The sequence below is a fragment of the Vulpes lagopus genome, chromosome 13, assembly GCF_018345385.1.
Source record: "Vulpes lagopus strain Blue_001 chromosome 13, ASM1834538v1, whole genome shotgun sequence".
Taxonomy (NCBI): Eukaryota; Metazoa; Chordata; class Mammalia; order Carnivora; family Canidae; genus Vulpes; species Vulpes lagopus.
Window position 1 is genome coordinate 13540966 of NC_054836.1, and position 24125 is coordinate 13565090.

General features: G+C 33.2%; 1 protein-coding gene across 6 annotated transcripts in view; it reads left to right on the forward strand.

The window, feature by feature from the left end:
• Positions 1-24125, forward strand: part of RUNDC3B (RUN domain containing 3B) — a 297797-nt gene that overhangs the window by 196079 nt on the left and 77593 nt on the right. For 3 of the 6 annotated variants that reach the window (XM_041728228.1, XM_041728227.1, XM_041728229.1), the window contains one exon: positions 17174-17307. In XM_041728228.1, coding sequence (XP_041584162.1) covers positions 17174-17307 — 134 coding nt within the window. Of the gene's footprint in view, positions 1-11306; positions 11436-17173; positions 17308-24125 lie in introns of those variants that run through there. The other 3 variants (XM_041728231.1, XM_041728232.1, XM_041728230.1) reach the window with 2 other exon arrangements.

Below are 24125 nucleotides of genomic sequence, written 5' to 3' on the forward strand. Positions count from 1 at the left end.
TTTCATCTATAGTAGGCGTCCGCAGAAGTCTACCATAGGGTTTCTCTACTTTAGTACTACTGACATTTTGGATAAGATAATTCTTCCAAAACTGAGATTAAGAGGTCAGTTCTTTCCATATTGGTCTGTAGATTCAATTCAGTCTCAGAGTCTTAGCAGGGTTTCTTATAGAAATCAAACTAATTCTTTATATGGCCAGACAAAACATGGTAAACAGTTTCATAAGGAAGAACAGAGTTGTGCACTCAAACTATCTGATTTTAAAACTTACTATCAAGATACAGTGAGTAAAACAGTGTGTTATTAGTGAAAGCATAGATAGTAGGTAGGTAGAGAGCGGCATAGAGTCTGAAAGTATACCCACACAACTGTGCTTCATTGGTTTTTGGCAAAGATGAAAAGGCAATGTCCTGGTGAAATGATAATCTTTTTTCAACAGATAGTAATGGAATAATGAGATACCTATATGCAAAAAGTGAACATTGAGCCATCCCTTATACCACATAGAAAAATTAATTCAAAATGGACATAGACCAAATTTAAAATATGAAAGTATAACAATCTTAATCCAGAACACCTTTGTTATATTCAGTTAGGCTAATAGATTTTATATGTAATAACAGAAGCTCAATCCATAAAAACAAAAACGTAAAGTGAACCTTATCAAAATTAACAATTTTCATCCCCCAGAAGACACTGTTAAGTGAATAAGTCACGGGCTGGGATAAAATAGCTGCAGATCATATCTTGAACCCAGAATATACAGAGAACTATAAAAATTTAATAATATGAAAACAACCCAATTTAAAACTGATACTTTGGGATGCCTGGGTGGCTCAGCGGTTGAGCGCCTGCCTTCGGTTCAGGGCATGATCCTGGAGTCCCAGGATTGAGTCCCACATCGGGCTCCCTGCATGGAGCCTGCTTCTCCCTCTGCCTGTGTCTCTGCCCCTCTCTCTCTCTGTGTGTCTCTCATGAATAAATAAATAAAATATTTTTTAAAAATGATACTTCAGGGGATCTCTGGGTGGCTCGGCGGTTTGGCGCCTGCCTTTGGCCCAGGGCGCGATCCTGGGGTCCTGGGATCAAGTGTGTCAGGCTCCTGGCATGGAGCCTGCTTCTCCCTTTGCCTGTGTCTCTGCCTTTCTCTTTATCTATGTCTATCATGAATAAATAAATAAATAAATCTTTAAAAAAAATAAAAATGATACTTCACCAAAGACAATACACATATGCCAAGTGATCACATGAAAAGATGCTCAACACCATTAGTCATTCAGGAAATGCAGTTAAATACACAGGTCCTACAAATCTGTATGAAATTCTGATGGCAATGTGAGTAAATTGGAATTTTTATATGTTACTGGTGGGAATGCAAAAAGGCTTCCCAGAAATCCCACTCCTTTACTCAAGAAAAATGAAAACTTATGTTTATGCAAAGACCTGTTTATAGTAACTTTATCCATAATCGCTAAAACTGGGAACACCCCAAATGTCCTTCATGAGATGAATGGATAAACCTATCCATATATTTCCATATCATGGACAAACTCAGCAATAAAAAGGAAAAAACTTGTTTCTATATGAAGCAACGTGAATGAATTTCATATGAACTATGTTAAGTGAAAGAAGCAATTCTGAAAGTTAGATATTATATGATTCCATTTACATGACATTTTAGCAAAGGCAAAACTACAGTTTCAGAGAATAGGATAAGGGGTTAGGTTGGGGGGAGGTGTTAATTTTATAGCACCAGCATAAAGGAATAGTTGTTGTGTGTGTGTTTGACGATTGGAACTATAAGTATCTTGTGAGCTTTGTTACATTATTCCTTACATTTTTCAAATATCATAGAACTGTACACCAACATTAAATTTACCATAAATTTAAAAATATGATTCATCCAAATTCTGTTGCTTCCCATTAAACCATTGTAAAATGGGGAAAAATCCTATTTTTTCATTGTAAGACAAAATTCCCACTCTGATCCATAGTTACTTTAGGAAGTTGAGTAGTTTGTCATAGAACACAGAAAAAAGAAACCCCAAAGAACATTCTTTTACCATCACCTTTCCACATTTTTCTTGGCTAAATTTAACTCTTACTTTACCTCTCCTTTGGAAATGCATCATAGCATGAATTTCTTTTTCTGGAGTATATGTCTTAAATTTTTTTTTAATTAATTTTTATTGGTGTTCAATTTACCAACATACAGAAAAACACCCAGTGCTCATCCCATCAAGTGTCCACCTCAGTGCCCGTCACCCATTCCCCTCCAACACCCGCCCTCCTCCCCTTCCACCACCCCTAGTTCGTTTCCCCGAGTTAGGAGTCTTTATGTTCTGTCTCCCTTCCTGATATTTCCCAACATTTCTTTTCCCTTCCTTTATATTCCCTTTCACTATTATTCATATTCCCCAAATGAATGAGAACATACACTGTTTGTCCTTCTCCGATTGACTTATTTCACTCAGCATAATACCCTCCAGTATCTCACCTATACTTTCCTCTTCCCACTGTCCCTACCAACCAACTTTCCCATGTTTCTCCTGGTTATTTCCACACCTACATACCCTATTCTCTGTTCCACTTGATCTTTGATTTAGTAATAAGTGTAGGCCCTGTGCAAGAGTCTTGGGAGATAGTTAAGGAATGCTTTCACATGAAAGTCCTTGGAGGGCAGAAGGAGGCTACATTAATAATAGTGTATAGAAAAGTCATTGAATTATAATAGAATTATTAGTGAGCAAAAGAAGGAATAACTCATTCTGCCTGGACAGGTCTGGAAAGTCTTTATACAGGAAAGAAGCAGAAAAGCATAAAAATTAAAACTGAATTCTTTAAAATGTCATCTGTGACTTTGATTATAGACTAGTATAGACAGTGTAAGAAAAACATGAAATACAAACATTATATGGTCTCATTCATTTGGGGAATATAAAAAATAGTGAAAGGGAATAAAGGGAAAAGGAGAAAAAGTGAGTGGGAAATATCAGAAAGGGAGACAGAACATGAGAGACTCCTAACTCTGGGAAACAAACAAGGGGTGGTGGAAAGGGAGGTGGGCGGGGGATGGGGGTGACTGGGTGATGGGCACTGAGGGGGGGGCACTTGATGGGATGAGCACTGGGTGTCATGCTATATGTTGGCAAATTGAACTCCAATTAAAAAAAAAGCATGAAATAAAGTGGTCAGAAATAGTCTTGTAAACTTCAGCTAAGGTGGTATGGGGATGGAATACAGAAGTGAATTTTGTAAAGACTGTGTGAAATATAACTGATAAAAATGAAAAAGCTTCTGAGTATCATAGAAGACTACAGGCTGTCAACTAGTAATATATCACTTCCTTAAAAAAAACGTGATCAAATACTATGAGACATTGTGTCAAATTTCCTGTGAATCTGCTAATTATACTTACTAACATTGGGCTTGCGGACTCACATTCAATTTAGATTTTGCCTTGATTCTGAATATTATTTTCTGGTTATACTTGGATATAGTGGATTCCTTTTTTCTTTTTAGATTGCTATGTTCTTAGCCTCATCCATCTTTTGCTTTCTCTTGATGGCACCAGGAAAATTACTGCCGGAGTGTAGTAGTATAGTGTATGTTCCCTTTGTATAGAAAACACTTCTAGACATCTGAATGGTTAACTCCCCCATCCGTTCAAAACTTCTCTATGATGCCTAAACCCTTCCACAATATTTTAAATTATAATTCACCTCCTTTCCTTTCATCCCCAAGCACTCCTGACCTCTTTTCCCTGAACTATTTTTTTAGTGTTAGTTTCTAATGTATTATGTGATTCACGTATTATGTTTATTATTCATTGTCTGTCTTTACCGACACTAAAATGTAAGCTCCACCAGGGCAAAGATCTTTTTGTTTGTTGATGTATCCCAGATCTCTGGTGCCCCAGATTTGGTAGGCACTCAGTATTTGTTGGAAAATAGAATCCTTGATGCAAGAATAATAATTTCTGAGGCTTTTTTTCCTAATAGCATCTGGATTCAGATTCTTTTAAGTTAGAATGTCTGTGGCTTGACATTTTAGAATTTCTTCAATTCAGTTGAACTGTTATGATACTAAGCATTGCTCAGGAACACTGGCTTGAACCTCAAAGCTCTTCCTGACTTAGATGATAAATAGTTACCTCCCCATGAGGCCACCTTTTGAAGTATAGAATAAACACTGTTAGAAACAATGGATAAGGATAAACCTGTTAATTTGGCTTTTGAATTTTCTTTTTTCATTTTTGAAGGTTTTCCAACTTTTGATTCTTGGTTTGCACACAAAATGAGACTGGAATTGTTTCTGTGGTAACATATGAATGCAACTCACCCAATAAAAACCCATATCCTTAAGCCAAAACATGATATAAGAGATATGAAAGTGGCTCTGAAGGTTACCAGAATTTGGCTTTTAAACAATGAACAAGGCCGTTATGAGAAACACCCTTTTAAGTTATGTACTTGGCAATTTAGGAAAGCTACAGCAGATTTTGTATTTCAGAAAATGATAATATTCAAGTAATTCTTGAATTACCTAGAGTTATATGTAGTGTGGTAAATTTGGTTTAGGGTCTTAAATTGTATAGGGAATAAAATTAACCTCTATATAATACATTAAATTTAAATTTCAGTAGTAAATAAACATGTAGATTCTAAACACAAAAAGCCTTAGTCTGTAAGGCAGGTATGATGGAAAAAATTAGTAACTGGAAAAATTTAAGTGTCCCTCAAATTTCTGTATTTTTCATGTATCTTTTAAAATTAAAGTTATATTCCTATACTTTATTTACTGTTATGCTTGTAGCCTTGATTATTTGTTTTTCTGATGCCTTTTGAAAAGCCTCCTCGTTCTTCACTTTAAGATTTTATCCTATAACTGACATGTAGACTGCTTGATTTTTAATTTAACCTCGTTCTGTATATACTTTTATCTTCTTGGGCTACCAGCCTTTTTTTGCCATCCCTCTTCCTCCTACTGCTCAAAAAAGTGACCAGAAGTTCAAATTTAGAGCTGTAGGAATATTAATAAAATCTTCCACAGAAATTGCAGGTATAATTGCAGCTGATATAACTGTCACATATATTATATATTTATGTGCATATGAATGTGTATGTATTTGTATTTCCTTTGCTGTGATCTGTATTTTGCGCTTAGTATATTATAGGCATCTTTTCATGGCCATACTGTATTTTCCATTTAATTTTGTTTTTTAGTAGTTTTAAATGAGATTAATATATCATAAAACTCACCATTATAACCATTTTAAAATGTATAATTCGTTGCTATTTAGTATATTTACAGCATTGTGCAATTACCAGTACTGCTTAGTTGCAGGACATTTTCATCACCCTATAAAGAAACAATACCCATTAAGTGATCACTTCTTTTCTCTCTACCCCTGTCCCCTGGCAACCAGTAATTAAGAATTTACTTCTGGACATTTCATGTAAATTAAATAATAAAATATATGACCTTTCGTGTTTGGCTTATTTCACTTAGCATAAAGTTTTCAAGGTTCATCCATGTTGTAGTGTATATCAGTAGTTGATTTTTTATGGCTTAATAATATTCCATTATATTGATAATACCACATTTTGTATATCTATTTAATGGACACTAGATTGTTTCTACTTTTTTTCTCACAAACAGTGCTGCTGTGAACATTCATGTGAAAGATTTTGTTTGAACAAATATTTTCTATTTTCTTGAGTATATTTCCATTTCATATATAACAAGTACATAATCAATTGCATGAATTAACCAAAAGTGATTTTGTATTTATTTTTTTCTAATTTACTCTTTCATAAACATGCTGTTAAATTCCTGAACATTTGTTATATAGTTTTCTAATTTCCTTTTTTTTTTCTTAGTTTTCTAATTTCTTTAAAATTATTTTCTGTTAATGGTAATAGCTAATGAATTCTTAGAGTTGTAATTACTGAAATCACAGTGTGTGCACATTCTGATACATATACTATTATTATAATACATGTGCTGTATTGTCTACCAGAAAATTATATCAGTAATGTATGTAATTGTTATTTTTCTCATCTCCTCATTGTATTATTAATATTTTTAAAAATTTTAATACCAAAAATTTTAATTTGATAGAGGAAAATATCTTTTTGGTCTTTTATTATGAAATACATAAAATATTTTCTCATTTTAATTCGCATTTGTGTGCAAATGAGATTGAGTATACTTTCATGTTTATTAAAAATCTTTTTTTTTGTAATTTCTTGATTATAACCTTTGCATATTTCGTGGAAGGAGTTATCTTAATTACGCTCAAATTGAAAAAACTACATCACATGGAACTAGCTTTTATGTAGTCCATTTTGATCAATAATAGCCTTTTATTCTCCTTGTTATTGGTCTTTTTACATGATTACTATTGGTATTTTATTATTTCATTTTATGCTTATCATTTTTCACTTGAGAGTTTATTATTTCTGTTTTCAAACATCTGAAATACTTTCCTTGTCTTAGTTTCATATCTTATATAGTTTTGTGCATGTTTAGAATTCTAAGACATAATCCCCACATATTTAGATACTTCCTTTTGTTTGGAGCCATATGTTTGTAGTAGTACTCTTAATTATGGTATTTGCTATAAGCATTTTTGGGTGAATAACAGGAAAAATACCTTCAGTATTTGTACTTAGACAAAATGGTCTTTACACCAAACCAGAATTTTTAAGGAGTCATTTTAACCCCCCAATTTAAATATTTATTTACAGAATGAGAGATTTACTAGTAGTTTTAAACTTTGTTATTTCTGGAGAAATTTTAGGTTTATTTTACATGAACTTCCCTTCCCAAACCCCTTCAAATTAAGGATTCTAAATTTAGATTTGACTTCTGAAAGAAAGTACCTCACAGAAATAAATAATATGAAAATAAATAATACCTATCATTGATAACATGACCTCAGATGTTTTTGAATGTCTTTTTTTAATATGTGAGAGACGTAAAGAAATATATGATTCTACCAGGTAATCCACATTCTTGGATTTAGGAGGAATTGATGGTCTGATGGTAGTTCAGTTTATGTTTATTTATCTGTGTTTGTAGCCCTTTGGATTTCTTTTTTTTTTTTTTTATTTTTATTTATTTATGATAGTCACAGAGAGAGAGAGAGAGGCAGAGACACAGGCAGAGGGAGAAGCAGGCTCCATGCACCGGGAGCCCGATTTGGGACTCGATCCTGGTTCTCCAGGATCGCGCCCTGGGCCAAAGGCAGGCACCAAACCACTGCGCCACCCAGGGATCCCGCCCTTTGGATTTCTGCCAGAAAAACAATGGGCTCCAATTTGACCTGATGATTTTTGTGGAATTAGCGTAGAGCAGCTTACAGTATTTGTAATTATTAAATTATATTTTATTTATTTTCAGTAATAGAAAGTTGCTGTCTCATTAATTTTTTTGTTATGTAAGTTCAGCACTTTTAATGCTCAAATGTTGCTCAAATATTTCTCATTTTTATAGAACAAGGAATAGGTTGCAAAGTTTAACAAACCAGTTCATTTTTGGAGAGCATCATGATATTTCATTTCTTATGTCTTTCTGATTTTCTAATTTCAAAAGTTCATTCATATAACCTAATAATTTTATTTAAATAAAATTCTTCCTACATAACTTTCCTTTAAAGTCACTACCAGGGGCAGCCCCGGTGGTTCAGTGGTTTAGTGCCCCCTTCAGCCCATGGCCTGATCCTGGAGATCCGGGATTGAGTCCCACGTCGGGCTCCCTGCATGGAGCCTGCTTCTGTCTGCCTGTGTCTCTGCCTCTCTCTCAATCTTTGTCTCTCATGAATAAATAAATAAAATCTTTAAAAAAAAAAATAAAGTCACCATGAGTTTTTAAATGTAAAATATTTTCATATTTTTGATAGTTTTTAAAAATTGTTAAATCAATGCACACTTTTGTTTGTAATGCACCTACCATCTACCTATAAATGTCATTTTATTTTTTATTTTTTTATAAATGTCATTTTAAAGCAGTCTTTTGAAAGCTTAAGATAAGTTTTATGTAATAGTACAATTTAATTTCAGAATCTATTAAATGAAAAATTACCACATAGAAAATAAGATGATATTCATTGTTAGCTGAATTACATGCATACTACAATTGCAAATATTCCCTTCACTGAATGATTTTTCTCTTAACATATAAATACATGCTTGAAGATTCAAAATTTCAAATAAGAACTTGCATGAATATTATCAGTGACAAAATAAAGTATATTCTATTTGGCATTGCCAGTTTAAAAAAACTTGGAAAAAATCTGAATTACTATCTGATAATTTATAATCAGTTTTGCTATTTACCTTACAAACGGCAATTTACAAATCCACTTAGGAATCTTTTCTTAGACTCCATCTTGGATCATTTAAAAATAAACTCATCAGTCTATAACTTTATTAGAAAAATATATACACAGAGAAGGAGAAAAAATTAGAATATAGTGAGGGCAGATGTTCACCTTCTGCATAGTCATTAACATTTATCAAATTATATCAATCATGATAATTAATGTAGCTTAGTCATCAAAGAAATCAAAATGAGTAGAAAGCTAAAGTTGGAACAAAAGGTAACAAGGAAAAAATGGAAAAATAAATGTCATATTCATGAATTAGAATTTATATTCATTCTTATCACCAAGGCAAATTTATTTGTGGTCGGTGATCTTTTCTGTATGAGGGCCAATTTTCACATTAATAAAAAGATTATAGATTTATTTTCTGTTACTTGTTTTTAAAAGTTCAGTGCTGTTTGGATCAGAAAATACTGTATTGTTAGTATGATTCAACATTCTTTTATTGTATCCATCTCTGAGTATATATTTCTTCTGACTGAAATTTCAGAAATTAACACCTCCTATAACCATATATGATACTATTGTAATGGTGCATTTGAATGATTTTTTGTTTTTGAACAAAACACGTTGGTTTACTTACTTTTGTTGAAACTGTTTTTTAAGCTACTTAATGGTAATATACCCTTTCACTTTCTCTTAACCTTAATATATTTTATAACAAAGGTTTTTATTTCAGTTGCAAATGCAAATGAGAACCTTTTTTCCAAACAACGCAAAGTGGGCCACTCTGAAATAATGTGAGCTTTGTGGTTCACTTATTCATTTGTTCATTTACTGCTATGCTAAGAATTTAAATTGTATATGAAAAATATTCACCCCAGTCACACTGTATGTTTACTACTCATTTTTTTGGTTTTATTTTTTGTTTTTTCTTATTTCTGAGACTATCATTGAGAACTCATAACCAACCAGGAAAACCAATTAACTGATTTTCCTACATCTGTCAAATCTTGTCTTATGAGGAGATCAGCATGAGGTTACAGCAAACAGAGAAGAGTCTAGCAGGCTGTCTCTGGGCCTCTCCTTTCTCATCTATAAAATGAAGGAGTTGTTGAAATTTAATTACAGATAATTTGGAATCTAGTGGATTGTTATTTCGTCTGGATGCCCCGGTTCCTTACAGCTGATGTAGAGTAAATTATGATTAAAGCAATTAAGGCCTACAAATAAGTAAAACATTTCAATTTTTAAATTTTCAGATAGTATTTTATGGCCAAAATAAAAATCATTTGTATAATGAGGACATAAAGGCTAATATACTAACAGATTTTTAAAAACTAATCTATAAATTATGATTTATAATAGAGTTAGTAATTGCTTCTCTCTTTATACCAGGAATTACATCATGACATAAATCTAGACATGATGTATCTTATTTATTTATTTTTTTAAAAAAAGATTTTATTTATTCATGACAGAGAGAGAGAGAGAGAGAGAGAGAGAGAGAGACATAGGCAGAGGGAGAGAAGCAGGCTCCATGCAGGGAGCCCGACATGGGACTCTATCCCGGGTCTCCAGGATCACACCCTAGGCCGTGCCAAATCGCTGGGCCACTGGGGCTGCCCTGATGTATCTTATTTAATACATTTTTTGGAGTAAAATACCTTAAGTAAGATTTTCGTGGAAATTGTTTTTACTTTGATAATTTCTTTGGTTATGTTAATGACTACAAATAAGATACATAACTTTGTTTTCAGGGCAAAGATAGTGTGATTTAAACATTGAGAATTGATATTATTAATATATGTAATAAAAAGCATTCTATTCTGATTTACATCTTAATGCTGAGATATTTTCATTTTTGTAGTAGTTGTATCTCAGTGCTATTTTCATTTTGTAGTATGTTATAATGTGGGTTCAACTAGAGTACCAAATTATAGTTCCTTTTGGATATGTTTCCAAATTTAATATTTGTTAAAAATGTTATATGTTGAAGTAGGAGGATAGAGAGTCTGTGGTCGACACATAGATGTAGCCGATAGCACAAACTATATATATATTCTTCCTTTCATTTTCATATATAACTGACTATACGTGTGATTGGTTTTGTTTGGTTTCATAGAGAGTATAAATATTTGACAGAGTATATGGAACCATGTCCCTTTAGAGATTTCGGTGTTCGGTTTTGAGAGAAGAAAAGATCACTTTGGGGGAATGCGACTTTAGAAATTTGGCTTTGGAGTTTTGCAGTATAATTGTACTAGGAATTTCCAAACAACATAGCAAGAATTTATAGTACTTTTCCAGATGGTGGTGGTTAAACAATAATTGGAAGCTGTAGGAAATAAAGCAGTATTTTGTATGAAGTAGGTATTCAGTCAACATTCGTTAAACTAAAGAACATTCTACTTGATATCTAAGTGCTGTTCTCATAATTTACAAAAGAAAAAAGTACAAATTTTAACTTTTAGGCCCCTGAAACAAGAACTGTTCTTCAAAACGAATTTGCTTATAACTTTTAGAAAAGTTAATGGTCAAAAAAAAATGTACTTAAAGTTAAAACTTGATAAGGCATATTGTTTAATAATAATTTTCCTTACCATTCTTATGAATTCTGAGGTGCAAAGGTAACAAATTCAGTCAGGCTTTTGCTCCTTTTGCCCTGTCATCATCAGTGTATTCTGTTTGGGAAAGAATGATGGCCCTGAAAGCAAAGAGGGAACCTGTTCAATGACTTACAGATACCTTCCCTTCTCTGGTAGAATAAGCGACATGGGACCAGCTTGATTTATGTGCTGAGTGTACCTCATATTTATTTTAACTGAGCTCATTTTATTTATTAGGTAACCATAGTGTTTATTGCATCAGATAATGTATAGCCATCTTATTTGGGCTATTCAGTTTGCAATTGTAAACTTGATGGCAGGTTTCTTAAATATTTGTGTGTTGTTGTTGTTGTTTATTTTTTTTAAAGAGATATCCCAAAGTTGCAGATGGCTGGCTCATCTCCAAATACCTCTTCAAGGTACTCTATGCTGGTGATGTCTCCCGCCACTGAGCTGCACGGGAGCATGGAATTGACTTACTGGGGAGGGCTGTATCAGTTAAGTGATCTTTTTTAGTACATTGCATGGGTTTTGCAAATCTTCCTATTTTTGTTTTTGTTAATCCAGAGGGCACGAATATGCTTATGCTAATTTTTAAATTAAAATCTTGTTGTAAACCCACACAATATAATAACTCATTTACTCTCCTTTATTTTTCACGTGACTCCCTCCATATTTAAGTTCCATGGTTTTAAAAACTTTTTAAAATCATGCATATTTGTGCAATTACATTTTATTGTCACTCTTAATGATATAAGAATTATCTCCGTTTTTTAAGTGCTGTGTAATGATATTTGTATTACATACAGATTGAGGGCTTAGGGAAGCTGTGTGATTTTTCCAAAGTCACTGAATAAAACATACGTAGGCAGTATCAATAACTGCTTTGCCATTCTGGAATCATTAGTGGGAATATATTCCTTAGTTTCCTTTCTCCCAGGTAGAATGCATGCCTTTATTCACTTACCCTGAACTGTTTGAGTTCCTGCTGTCTGCAAAAACACTGCTAGGCTCTGTACTTAATGACCTAGCTTTTTATTAGGTTTTCTAATTAGAAAAGAAATATATAGTATTATTTTTAAGGATTGCAATTAAGACAAAAGATGGAAAGTAGAAAACAAATATCTTCTCTTTTCCTCAACCCTCATTCCCACAAATAGTCATTTTAAACAGTTTTGTTTTATGTGTCTACGTATAGACTTAATCACTACTGAAACAAATTATGCTTGATTTCTCCAAGGTTGCACATTTACGGGTTGCTCTCTGTATGGATTTCAGTCTTTGGGATTCTAATTCAATCTGCCAGTATTCTAAGCCTTTTGTTAAAAAGCTGGTAGAAGAAAAAGACAAAATCTTTGTCCTCTACTTAGAAAGATGGTAAAATTACTGGGATACAAAGCTTAAGTCAAATTCAATTTCCAAAAACAAAACAAAACAAAACAAAAAAAACAAATTCAATTTCCAGGTTTTTGGTGAACCTGGTTATCTTAATTTTTTTGTTTTAGAAGATTAAGAATTGACTCATTTTTATTGTATAGATACACATTATAGATATTTGTAATAAGGAATTGTCAACAACAAAGAATAGTATTTTATAAATTAGTAACTGCAATTCATAGTTGTTAAATGATTTACTTGAGATGTCCTGTAGGTAACATACAGAGCTAGCTATGTAAGTACAACTGAGTATCTAATCTAGACTCATACCTAAGATTCAGCTTAGTATGTAATTAAAGTTATTTTTAAAGTGTTTATTTCTTTTTTTAGAATGTTAATATGAAATTTTATTTAAAAAATTAATCAGGGTTATTATATTACTTTCAAAGCTGGATAGTCTAATAAATATGGACCTCAGCTAAAAATAGTACTTTCTTTTAAAAAAAGAAAAGACTGCCCTCTTGCAGAAATGGGAATTTTCCCTGTTTAGCAAAAATGTAGTAGAAATATTAAACTGACTTTTATAAATTAACAGTGAGAAATTCAGAATTGCTGTTAGAAAATTTGAAGTAAAAAGTTAAAAGTTGAATTCATCTAAATACTAATAATACTAATACGACTCCACAGATAAACATTTTCCTGTATCTGAAATCTTTTACAGTGATATCAGAGTGGTTAATTAAAATTTGATGGACCTTTCTTTTATTACTTGTCTCGCTAAATAGCAATTCCAAGGTAATAGTCTTTGATATTATCATATAGATGATGTAACATTAACAGGACTTCAGCTTGTGGATGAGTTTTTCATTTGCTTTCATTTCATTCTTTACATAGATAGGTAAGCACTAATTCAAAGGGTAGAAAAAGGAAGTCACTTAACAGATTCATTTATATTTTATATTATCAAAAGATAATGTGTCAGCCACCACTTAGTAGAGAACCACTTCAGAAAATTTACTTCTTGTTCTTAGAAGGTCTCATTCTAATTGTGAATTAAGATATAAACAAAACACAAATGTATTGCATGATGTAACAAATGTCTTAAGAAATATAGAAGAGTAATTTTATTGTATTTTTAAACTTTTTTTAGAAGAGTAATTTTAGAATGATATTGGACCCTAGAGGTCACAGGCCATTTTTAGGTTTTGAAAATAAGGCAGTTTGGTTGGAAAGATACAACATAGCTGGTTACTAGCACATTACCTTTTAGTCTAGCAAGCTTTTCACCCTTTTTTCTTTGCCTTAAAATGCAGTAGAGTTGGATTGATGGAATGTCAGCACGTTTTGGAAAGTTGTTTAACTTCATCATTGGTAAAAGTTAACTTCTAAGAAAACATTTAAGAGAAAGCATATTATACACATCAAGAACTTCAAAAAGAATTCTGTTAGTGACAGTTGTATTTCTTCTCTGGAATAAAATTTCTTCAAGATATGGACTAGTTGTTTACTTGTGTGATTTACTTTTATGGTTATTTTTAAAGGAAATGAAAATATTTGGGGAGTGATTGTTTATTACTTCAGTAGTTATTTTAAAAGACATGATCTGCTTGTAGCTTTGTTTTCTTAATTTTTCTGTTGAATAGTGATTACAGACTAATAGCCTAAGTACATCTTTTGCTATTAATCTGTGTTTAAGTAAAAGTCATCTTCAAATAATAATATCTCAAGTAACCAATTGAATGTTTCCATTATTTTAAATTAAATTTAACCTTTTCATAGATGCAGAAATTATTTTAATATTTACATAAAATTCTAGAGTATACAATTTACAAGAGAGTTGGTAGGCTGTAACACGGGAGTACATATCTTAAAGCAGATTATTTTGAATGTGAAAAATTCAGTGTCTTGAATTCACTTCACTTTGGAAATGATGTGACTATGGAAGAGGAAGTCAGAATCAAGCCAGGTCATCCTCACATCTAGTTTGCTAGGTTAATAAAAGTGTCATGAAGATAACTACAGGTTTATTTTTTTAAGGTCCTGTGTATCATGATGACATGTCATTGTGTTAATTTTTCAGTTTCTCAGTTTGTAATCTGGGAAATCTTGCCATGGTCTCTTGGGTAAAAGTCTTATAGAAAGCATCTCTTACCCATAGCTGGAGTTCAAGGATTTAGTGCCTATGCCTTCTCTGTTTAACCATAGCATAGATTTTGGTTTTTCATATCTTTGTTTCCTCTCCTCCAAAATGGAGCTTTGTTATATTCTTTTGTGTTTTTTTTTTTCAAAGCTTTATTTTAAACATTCTCATAATTATTTTCCTTAGTTAGCCCTGTCAAACTCATGAGAAGGTTTAAAAATAAAGTCAAGAGAGAAACCTTGTGATGTTCCCTTTAAGGTCCCTCCTTGGTGGAAGTCTGGCAGCTATACCTCTCATTCTAAATTATGGAATTATCTTAATTAATAGAAGCCAAAGAAAATTAGTTGAGACAAGAAGTATCTTGGGGAGGTAAATTTAAAATGGTTGATAAGGGAAAAGGCTGGACTGGGAGTAAATTTTAAGGATTTTTCTAGATTCTGAGCAAGTAAGGGGAAAAATTTAATTTTGCATCCAATTTCTGCTTCCTTTACAGTACAGGGGAGCTTAGTCCCTTAACTGTCTGATAATAGTAATAACAGTAGTAATAATTGTTAACATCTGTAGGCTATATACTAATTGTTGTACAGAGATTATCTCATCTAATACTCTCAACAGTGTTATCATGTAGGTACTACCATTATTGTCAACTTACAGAAGAAACCGAGATTTATAGAGTGAAATTAACTCATTTGCTCAAGATCCATAGCTAGAAAGTGATCTAATTCAGATTCCCTTGACTCAAAAGTTCATATTCCTAACCACTAGGCATCTTGCCTCCTCTCCAAATGGCTAACAAATTTATTACATGAAAATTGTGTTAAAGACAAATTATATTGAGGTAGTGTACTAGGACTTTTTAAACTAAAAGAACAGAGGGAGCAAAGGAAAGTGATGGGGAGAGATTGAGAGGAAGGAGATTGTAAATTTTCCTAAAGATTTCTATTTATAGGTAGTAAAATTTGATTTTTAAAGAAACAGGTTATAGAGACATTGAGTTGAATAAGGACTCCATGGATGATTTTGTATTTTTATTTATATAGGCAAAGGTATATTTGTTCAGATGTTTGACATTTGTAATCTAGAATGCCCATGTCTTAATACCAGATTGTCATTGAATATCACTATAGAAAGATACTTAGATTTTTAAAATTCAAATTTTATGTGCATTGCAGTTAAGCTGAAGTTTTGTGTTGATTTACAGTTGATTTATTTAACAAATATTTACTGAGTGCCTACTATGAGCCAAGCATTAAATGTTGGAGATTGATTTAAAGACAAACAAGACATAATCCCCGCCTTACTGATTTTACCACCTAATATACAGGATAATCATGTAAGCATTTATAAGGATAAACACAGGGTACTAAAAAACAAAAACAAAAACAAAAAAAACCACAGGGTACTATGTCAGCACATAGGGAGGGATTGACCCACTGAAGAGATTACACATGGCTTACAAGAAGAAAAGGACTTTAGAAATGTCCTGATTAATGAATAGAAGTTACCTATCATGTATAATTTCTATTGGTTAATTAACCATAAATATATTATTAGAAACACCAGGGGACTCTCTTTAAAAAATACCTGTGCCTGGGCCTGCCCTTAAAGATTTTGGTTATTTACCTTGGCGTGGAGCCCAGGCATGGGTATTTTTTAAAAAGCAGCTGTCATTTTTATGGATGCTGTGGTTGGAAATCACTGAACTGTTATTTGAGACATTGCTCCTAAAATGGTGTTTTCTGACTAGAATACTTTTGGTATTACTACAGAGATGCTATTACTGGGGACAGGAAGATTTGAGATAAATAAGTGATTAAGGAGGTCCAGATTTAAAATTTAAAAGCAGATCTTTCTACTTTAAGATTAAACAAATTCCCTAGGTGAGACTAATCATTCCAGAAAACTACAGAAAGAATTAAGGTGTCTCTCATATCCTACTTAAAAATGCTCGGACTACAAAACAGTGCAGTGGACCCACTACTTAGAGTCCTGCATAGAAATATTAATACTGATGTCAGAATGTTTGTTTGCAAAAGAACATTTCTTCTTGAGTAGACACATAATTACCCATATATGAAAAATTATAATAGTAAATGTCTGAAGACTTTTCATGGGTTGCCAACTAGAAGAGAGCAGATGAAGGACAAAGGGGAACTTTATGGCTTTCTATATGAGAATGGTTGGGTTTATTATGAATGATCAGTGAATGTAGGATTCTAATTCATAATGTTTACTTAGAGGATAGACCACGCATTGTTTCATTCCTTTGAAGTTTCCTTATAAAGAGGAGGAAAGGGGTTGTGTTGTTATTTTTTCTGTTTCTCTAAGTAGAGAAAGGTTTAGAATGCAACTAATGACATGTGAATTAATGGTTAACTAGAACTATAAGGAGGGTTTTCTGGGAGCTATCTAAATAAAAGACTTTCTTAGAATAATGGAGTATTAAACTGCAAGATATCTTTTAGTGTCTGGTCCCTTTTTCTTTCATTTGTTTGATTTTGTTGTTGAGAAAACTGTGATCCAGATCCATTAAATAAATTACCCATAGCACAGCTAAGTAAAGGTAGAGAAGGACTAGATTTAAAGATTTTAACCATTCGGGTCAGTGCCCTTTTTGCTATGGCACACTAGGCTTTTACTTTTCAGAATTTTATTCTTGCATTTTGAATTTTCTAGTCTAGTTTTCTTTTATTTTGTATTACAATTTGTCTCCTGAAGGTCAAGTAACCTGGTTTGGTTATGAAAGTCCTCGTAGCTTCTGGGACTATATCAGAGTGGCTTGCCGGAAAGTTTCACAGAATTGTATCTGCAGCATTGAAAATATGGAAAATGTCAGTTCCTCTAGAGCTAAGGTAAGACATAAATAATCATATACAATGTTTATAATCTAGTCCTCAGCAGTTTTGACCCAAATAGAAAATTCTGAGCTCTTTGGTATATAAACTTTTTTTTTCTTTGCTGGAATTAAGCACTTGACCATGTTTAATATCTTTTATAGTCTTGTTTCTATTTTTTTAAGCTGCATATAGTTATTTAGAGTGCTCTTGAATCTTCCTTGTTGCTTTAGGAATAGCAAGAAGGTTTGAAGCTAGTCACTATGAATTCTTTTCTGAGAAGCACAGTAAAATATTTCCTGTTCTGTGAAGTTTCTACATTTCTTGAGTTCCCTAAACCAGTGGCTCTCAGTGTCCCATTGAATCCTGGGGGTTCATAATGTCAAAAGTATTCTCCTGTAGTAACAAGATGTTATTTACCTTCTGCACTGTCTTGACACTTGGAGTACTTATACAGAAAAAATGATGACAAAATTGCTGGTTCCTTAGCATGAAGTAAGGCAATGGCATCAAACTACTAGTAATCACTGAATTTTTTCCCACTGTACTAAGTCGAAAAGAAAGAAAGAAAGAAAGAAAGAAAGAAAGAAAGAAAGAAAGAAAGAAAGAAAGAAGAAAGAAAGAAAAAGGAAGGAAGGAAGGAAGGAAGGAGAGAAAGAGAGAGAGAAAGAAAGAAAGAAGAAGAGGAGAAAAACCAGTGCCTCTTCAAGACGTTCATGATGGTGCAGATTTAGTTTATTAAATCTCAGCCTTGGTGTGCCTATCTTTTTTAATATCCTGAGTAATAAAATGGAAAGTATGCATAAAGCATTTGCAGCATACTGAAATATGATGGTTGTCTCAAGGAGAACTGCTCATGCAGTTGTTTGAATTGTGAGCTGAATTAGACACTTGTGTAATACTATTTTTACCTAAAATAAAAGCATAAAAAACTATAGTTTTTTTAGACTTAGGCATTTGTTAGGGTTTTCTTGAATAAAAATGAACAAAGTAAGCCTGTTAATTGAAGGGAGACAGCTGTGACAGGGTTTGTTGCCAATGGTAAAATTAAAACTTTCCTAAAAATTAGAATCTCAGAAAACTTATATTCACCATCTTAGGCCTAGTAGTTTCCCTGTACTTAAAGACTTTTATGATAATAGTGATGTTGATATTAGCAAATGTATTTTTAAATTATTGAATGAAATGTGTTAGCATTTGGTAAACCTGCAAAACTCATAATTTCCAAATGATCAATGCATGGAATTATAAAATCTTGCGTGGGTAAGAGATCTATTTAAACTAATGGATTTAATGAAATAAAGTACGAAAAGTTCATTGATATGGTTATATTTTCCGTGTTACAATTAGCCTTTAAGAAAATATCAGTTACTGTGTTTTAATGTAGAATGAAAGGAGAATATCCACAATTATCTGAAAAGGCTATCACAGGTTCCCTTGTGCAGCTATTTGTGTGAGGCCAGATAGCCTTCATATGCTTCAACCAAAACAACACATTATAACATTAAATGCAGCAACAGATATCTAGTTCTGTTATTAAGCCATACATTGAAATAATTTGAAAAAAATGTAAAACAGAACCACTTTTGTCATTAATTCTTTTGTTTAGGAAAAGAGTTATTTTTCATAAAGTATATTATTTATGTTAACATGTTTATTTTTTTAATTACCTAATATTTTAGAAGTTTCTAGTTTTGACTTGTAATGCAGTAAATATCAATAGCTATAACCCATATAAAAGCACTTTGAAGTCATCAATAGTTTTTAAGACTATAAAAAGTCTGACCTGCTCATATAAGCTGTATCAGCTTTGGTGTAGGAGTTTTATTTTATTATTGGATTGTCATACTAGGTTTCCTTACTATTTTTGGCACTTAAGAATTACATAATGAAACCTAAGTAGAAAGTAAAGATTGAAAATAGGTACAGTTTTTAAGATCAACATAATTCATTTCATTATTTCATAGCTACATACTTACAAATTACATGTCTATAATAAATGAAAATATAACGATCATCTTTCAAATGTATAGTTTCTGAGTTTATTGTTCCTCCATCTATTTTTATTTAGGATGTTTTTTCTTCTGGAAAATGATTGGTATTGACCGTGATATATTGAGATTAAATATTTTGTAAAAAAAAACCTGAATAAGATTTTTTTAAATAAGATTTATAGAAAGGAAAAAAATAAGATTTATAGAAAGGAGAAAAAAATAAGTGGGAAATACCAGAAAGGGAGACAGAACATGAGAGACTCCTAACTCTGGGAAACGAACTAGGGGTGGTGGAAGGGGAGGTGGGCGAGGGGTGGGGGTGACTGGTGACGGGTACTGAGGGGGGCACTTGGGATGAGCACTGGGTGTTATTCTATATGTTGGCAAATTGAACACCAATGAAAAATAAATTTATAAAAAATAAATAAGATTTATAGTATTTAAATTTAGTGAAATAATTGGAAACATAAACATTTTTAAATTTGTAATATGGAAGTGTATTTTTGGGTAAAGTTGATAGCTATGATTTGTGAAGACTAAAGGTGTAGAGTTCACTTTCTAAAACTGCTGCTCCCTCCTTCACTGCCTCCTCCCAGTCCAACCAGGATGCTGTCTGAGCAAGAGTTAACTTTCTGATTCATAACCTCCTGTCCTTTTTTAGACTGAATCAGTTTTCCTCTCTGCCTCACACATTTTTCAAGCCAAATAATGCCTTCATCTTTAAGTCAATCATAGCTAGATTTTTTTTTAAATTTTTATTTATTTATGATAGTCACACAGAGAGAGAGAGAGAGAGGCAGAGACATAGGCAGAGGGAGAAGCAGGCTCCATGCACCGGGAGCCCGACGTGGGATTCGATCCCGGGTCTCCAGGATCGCGCCCTGGGCCAAAGGCAGGCGGTAAACCGCTGCGCCACCCAGGGATCCCTATAGCTAGATTTTTAAAAATATTTTTTCTTATAGAAAACATCTTAGCCATAATATTGGCTTCATATCCTTTGACCTCTGTTTTCTCAAACTTTTGACTTTATGCATTTATTTTCTGATTGATAGACTACAGGCTTAAAAATGTACAATCTGAATTCCCCCTTGCATCTTTGCTGGGTTTGTATCATTTTTCTTTTCATGTTTTCCTTGTGGTTTAAGAATATCTTGGTTTCTGTGGGTTAAGATTAAAAGGCAGGCTATAATTTGAATGAATCAAGTCTATAAAAATAGAAGCTACCCCAGGTGGCACATAAACTTTATTTATTTTCAAATTAAAAGAAGGAACAATTAACATGACAAGTGTATTCTAAGCCCCTTCAATATAGCAGAGAATATATTTATAGAACTTGATTATACCAAAATACAAAAGATAATTGAGAAGTTAACAAACATCAGAAATGTAGCATTTGGACCTGGGTGGAGTGCAGAAATACAAACCCCAGCTGACCACCTCTCTTAATGAGACTCTTGGGACTAAGCCCTGTGTAGCAAGATGCTGCCCAGCAGAGAGAGTTAATATTTCTTCTGTACAAAACCATTGTTGAGTAGCAAAACACCAAAGAACAATCATGTTCCAAATCCTGCATTTATATCTTTGTTTTGCTCAGGCCTCAAACAAATCCATTTGTGGGAAAAGAGAGATCTATGATTTGCCTGGTTATCCTGGGAAGTCTGCAAGCAAAGATTACTTCTGTCTTTATTCATTGCAGTGGGCAGAGCAAAGTACTTAATCTACTCAGTAAATCACACCTGCCAACTGTCAAGATTGAAGGATTAAGCAAATACCTCAGATGGCTGGTTTATTGAGCCTTTGAGATGCCTTCTAGAGTGACTACCAGCCTTGACACTTATGAAAACATACCAGAACCACAACACTAAATTTACCTTCTAAACAGTGTGCAACTCAGTTCACTTTGAAACCAAACAGATCTTCATTTTTTAATTCTACGTAAAAAGCAGAATACCTTTGGTTATACCTTTAGGGCTGTGTGGATGACATTTTAAGCAGTGAAAGACAAGATACTTTACAGAACAATGACTAATTCAATATAGAAACATTATTTAAATTTAGTTTCATTAATTGAATCAGGATTGTCTGTGTCCTAGAACTACTGCACATCTTAGATTCATATGGTAGAAATTTACCACCATGGGAGAGCTGATACTTAGTCACTCTAAGCTGAGATCTGTGAAATGCTGATAGTCCCTTTCTTTGCTCAGTCCATGACCAGCTGAGCCTCTTCTCCAGGGCTTAAACAAAGCCTAACAATGGAATAGAATATTTGAATTGAAGATCATTCTGTAATCTTTCCATCTCAGATATATTGGCAGCTAGCCTTGCTATAATATGCAGAGGTTCTGGGAATGGGATTTCTGCATATGAGATTTCTATTTTATTTTATTTGTTTATTAGAGAAAGAGAGAGGAGGGGTATGAGCAGGAGGAGGAGCAGAGGGAGAAGCAGAAGTAGACTTCTCATTGAGTACAGAGCTTAATGTGGGGCCCACTCCCAGGACCCTGAGATCATGACCTGAGCTGAAAGCAGATGGTTAACTGACTGAGCCACCCAGGTGTCCCAGGGGATTACTATTTTAGGTTTCAGATTAAATTAGGACTCTTAGAAAACTAACTTCATCTCAGCAGGCATTGATTTCACTCCCTTCTGAACACACCCACTTTTCCCATCTGCTATTCGGCTGATTACTTATAAGCATAATATATGATTTCTGACAGAAACCAATTGGATCCTTAGTTACTACTGTTTTTTACCTTACAGATATTTCATTTGAATTTTCTTCGTATTCCAATTGATTTCAAGCTCAAGCAATCCTTTTCTTCCTTTTGTTATTGTTGGTTTTTCCTCCAGAATATGAGCTCTGTTCTGTTCTTGAGTTCTTCTTGCCTTCCCGCATATGTGTTTTCCTTTTTCTTTGTTTTTAAGAACAATACTTGTTTGTGGGTGAGTTAGGCTTTCCTAGTTTGTGGTTGCTTACCCTGTACATTCCTTCTGTTACTGAGTTTGACATATTAGACCAATTTCTGAATATGCTGGTCACATCAGCCATTCATATATTCATGCATCCTTCCATCAGATAAATTTTTATTGAGCACCTATACCATGTCAGAACTATGAATGTAGTCCTTAACACATTCTTAGGACAGAAATCCCTAATCCCTCCTTGTCTTTTTAAGATTAATGCTCTTGTTTACTTTTTCCTTTGTTCAGAAGCTGACCTTGTCCCTGCTCTTCTTAGAGGCAAGTTAGCCAAATTTTCTATGGAAAGAGGCTGAGGCAGGGGCACAGGGGATATTAATCACAGATACACTGGAGTTATCAAATACTAGAACTGAGTAGACTATGGAGAATGCATATGGAGGGAAAGTCATGTTAGAAGAGTTTGACTGGAGTAAAAAAAAAAAAGATATCCTGGAGGTGGGAAATGAATCATTTTCTGCTTGTAGTGATGACAGCATAGCTTATGTCAGAGCAACTCTTCTGCCAAGAACAACTATAAAGACTGGATAAAGTACACAAAGCAACAAGTTTAAGACCTAAGAGAACAACCAAGTTGTGAGGACTAGAGTGGCCACAATATTGGATAGAACAATGGTATATGAGGTGAGCCTTACGTTCATCTTGGCTTTTGGCCTAAGGGCATTTATCTGTTCACATAGTTGGTATAGAGGCTAATCAGAGAATTCTTAGGGGTTTTTTCAGTTCCCCTGGGCTAGAGAAACAGAAATGGGAGCTGGGAACTGCCAGTGAAACCAGGACTTAATATATCAAGGGTCCGTAGACATATGTGTCTGAAGTCATATATGCAGTCTTCTTGTGAGCTATTTGCCAGTTATTAGCCACCTTCAGCACAGAGCAAAAGTCTCATAAACCTAGCCGAAAGCAGCAGGTAGGAGGCTAGAAAAGCTGATTAAGATTTCACAGTCTTGTTCTGGAAAAACAAAGTTTAGAGTTCCAGGTCAAATAAGTTGGAGGGGCCCTGTAAAATACTCTAGGCTTTTATTTGAGACCCCAGAAAGGCTCTACCTTGGGAATAAGGGAAATTCAGATGAAGACCAGCCCAAAAAAGACCTAAAAGTGGTGTCCTTGAATAGTGCAAAGTGATTTTCAACTATACTACTTGCTTCCTTGAAGAAAAATATATCTAAGGAAAAGTAGTAGCATTAGTACAGCTACAAACTTTTATATACAATGTTCAATATTCAAGCAAAAACCAGTTTACCAGGAAACAAGATCCAATGACCAAAACTAAGAAATATAAAAAAGACAATTGAAACAGACCTATGGGAGATGCAGATAATGAACTTCTAAGTAATTGTAATAGAAAATATAAAGACTAGTAGTACCAGAAAACTGGAGTATATAATAAAGTGTAAATAAAAAACCACAAAATATTCATTCATACCAAACATAGAACTTAAACAAAAATTTATCTTTGGCTGAGTTACAATTCATTTCCATGTACATTTCAGATTGAAATAATCTAAAGTATGTTCTGGAATAACAGTAGAATTAAGCTATAATTAATAACAAGATAACTAGAAAATGCTTAGGTGAGTCAACTGAAAGAAGAAATTACAATTGAAAAATATATGGAAAGTATCGATAATAAAAATGTAAAAACTTGTGCTTAGAGGAAAATAGGCTTAAATAGGCTCTTAGGTATATATAAACAAAAACTAAAGGTTAAAAATCTGTGATCAGAGTTTTCACTTGAAGAAGCTATTTTTAAAAAGTAATATATTCAAAAAGAAGGAAAGAATGAAGAGCAAACATTGAATTAAATGAAAAAAATGTACACTAGAAGAAAATCAATAAAACTAAAACTTGGGAGCAGCC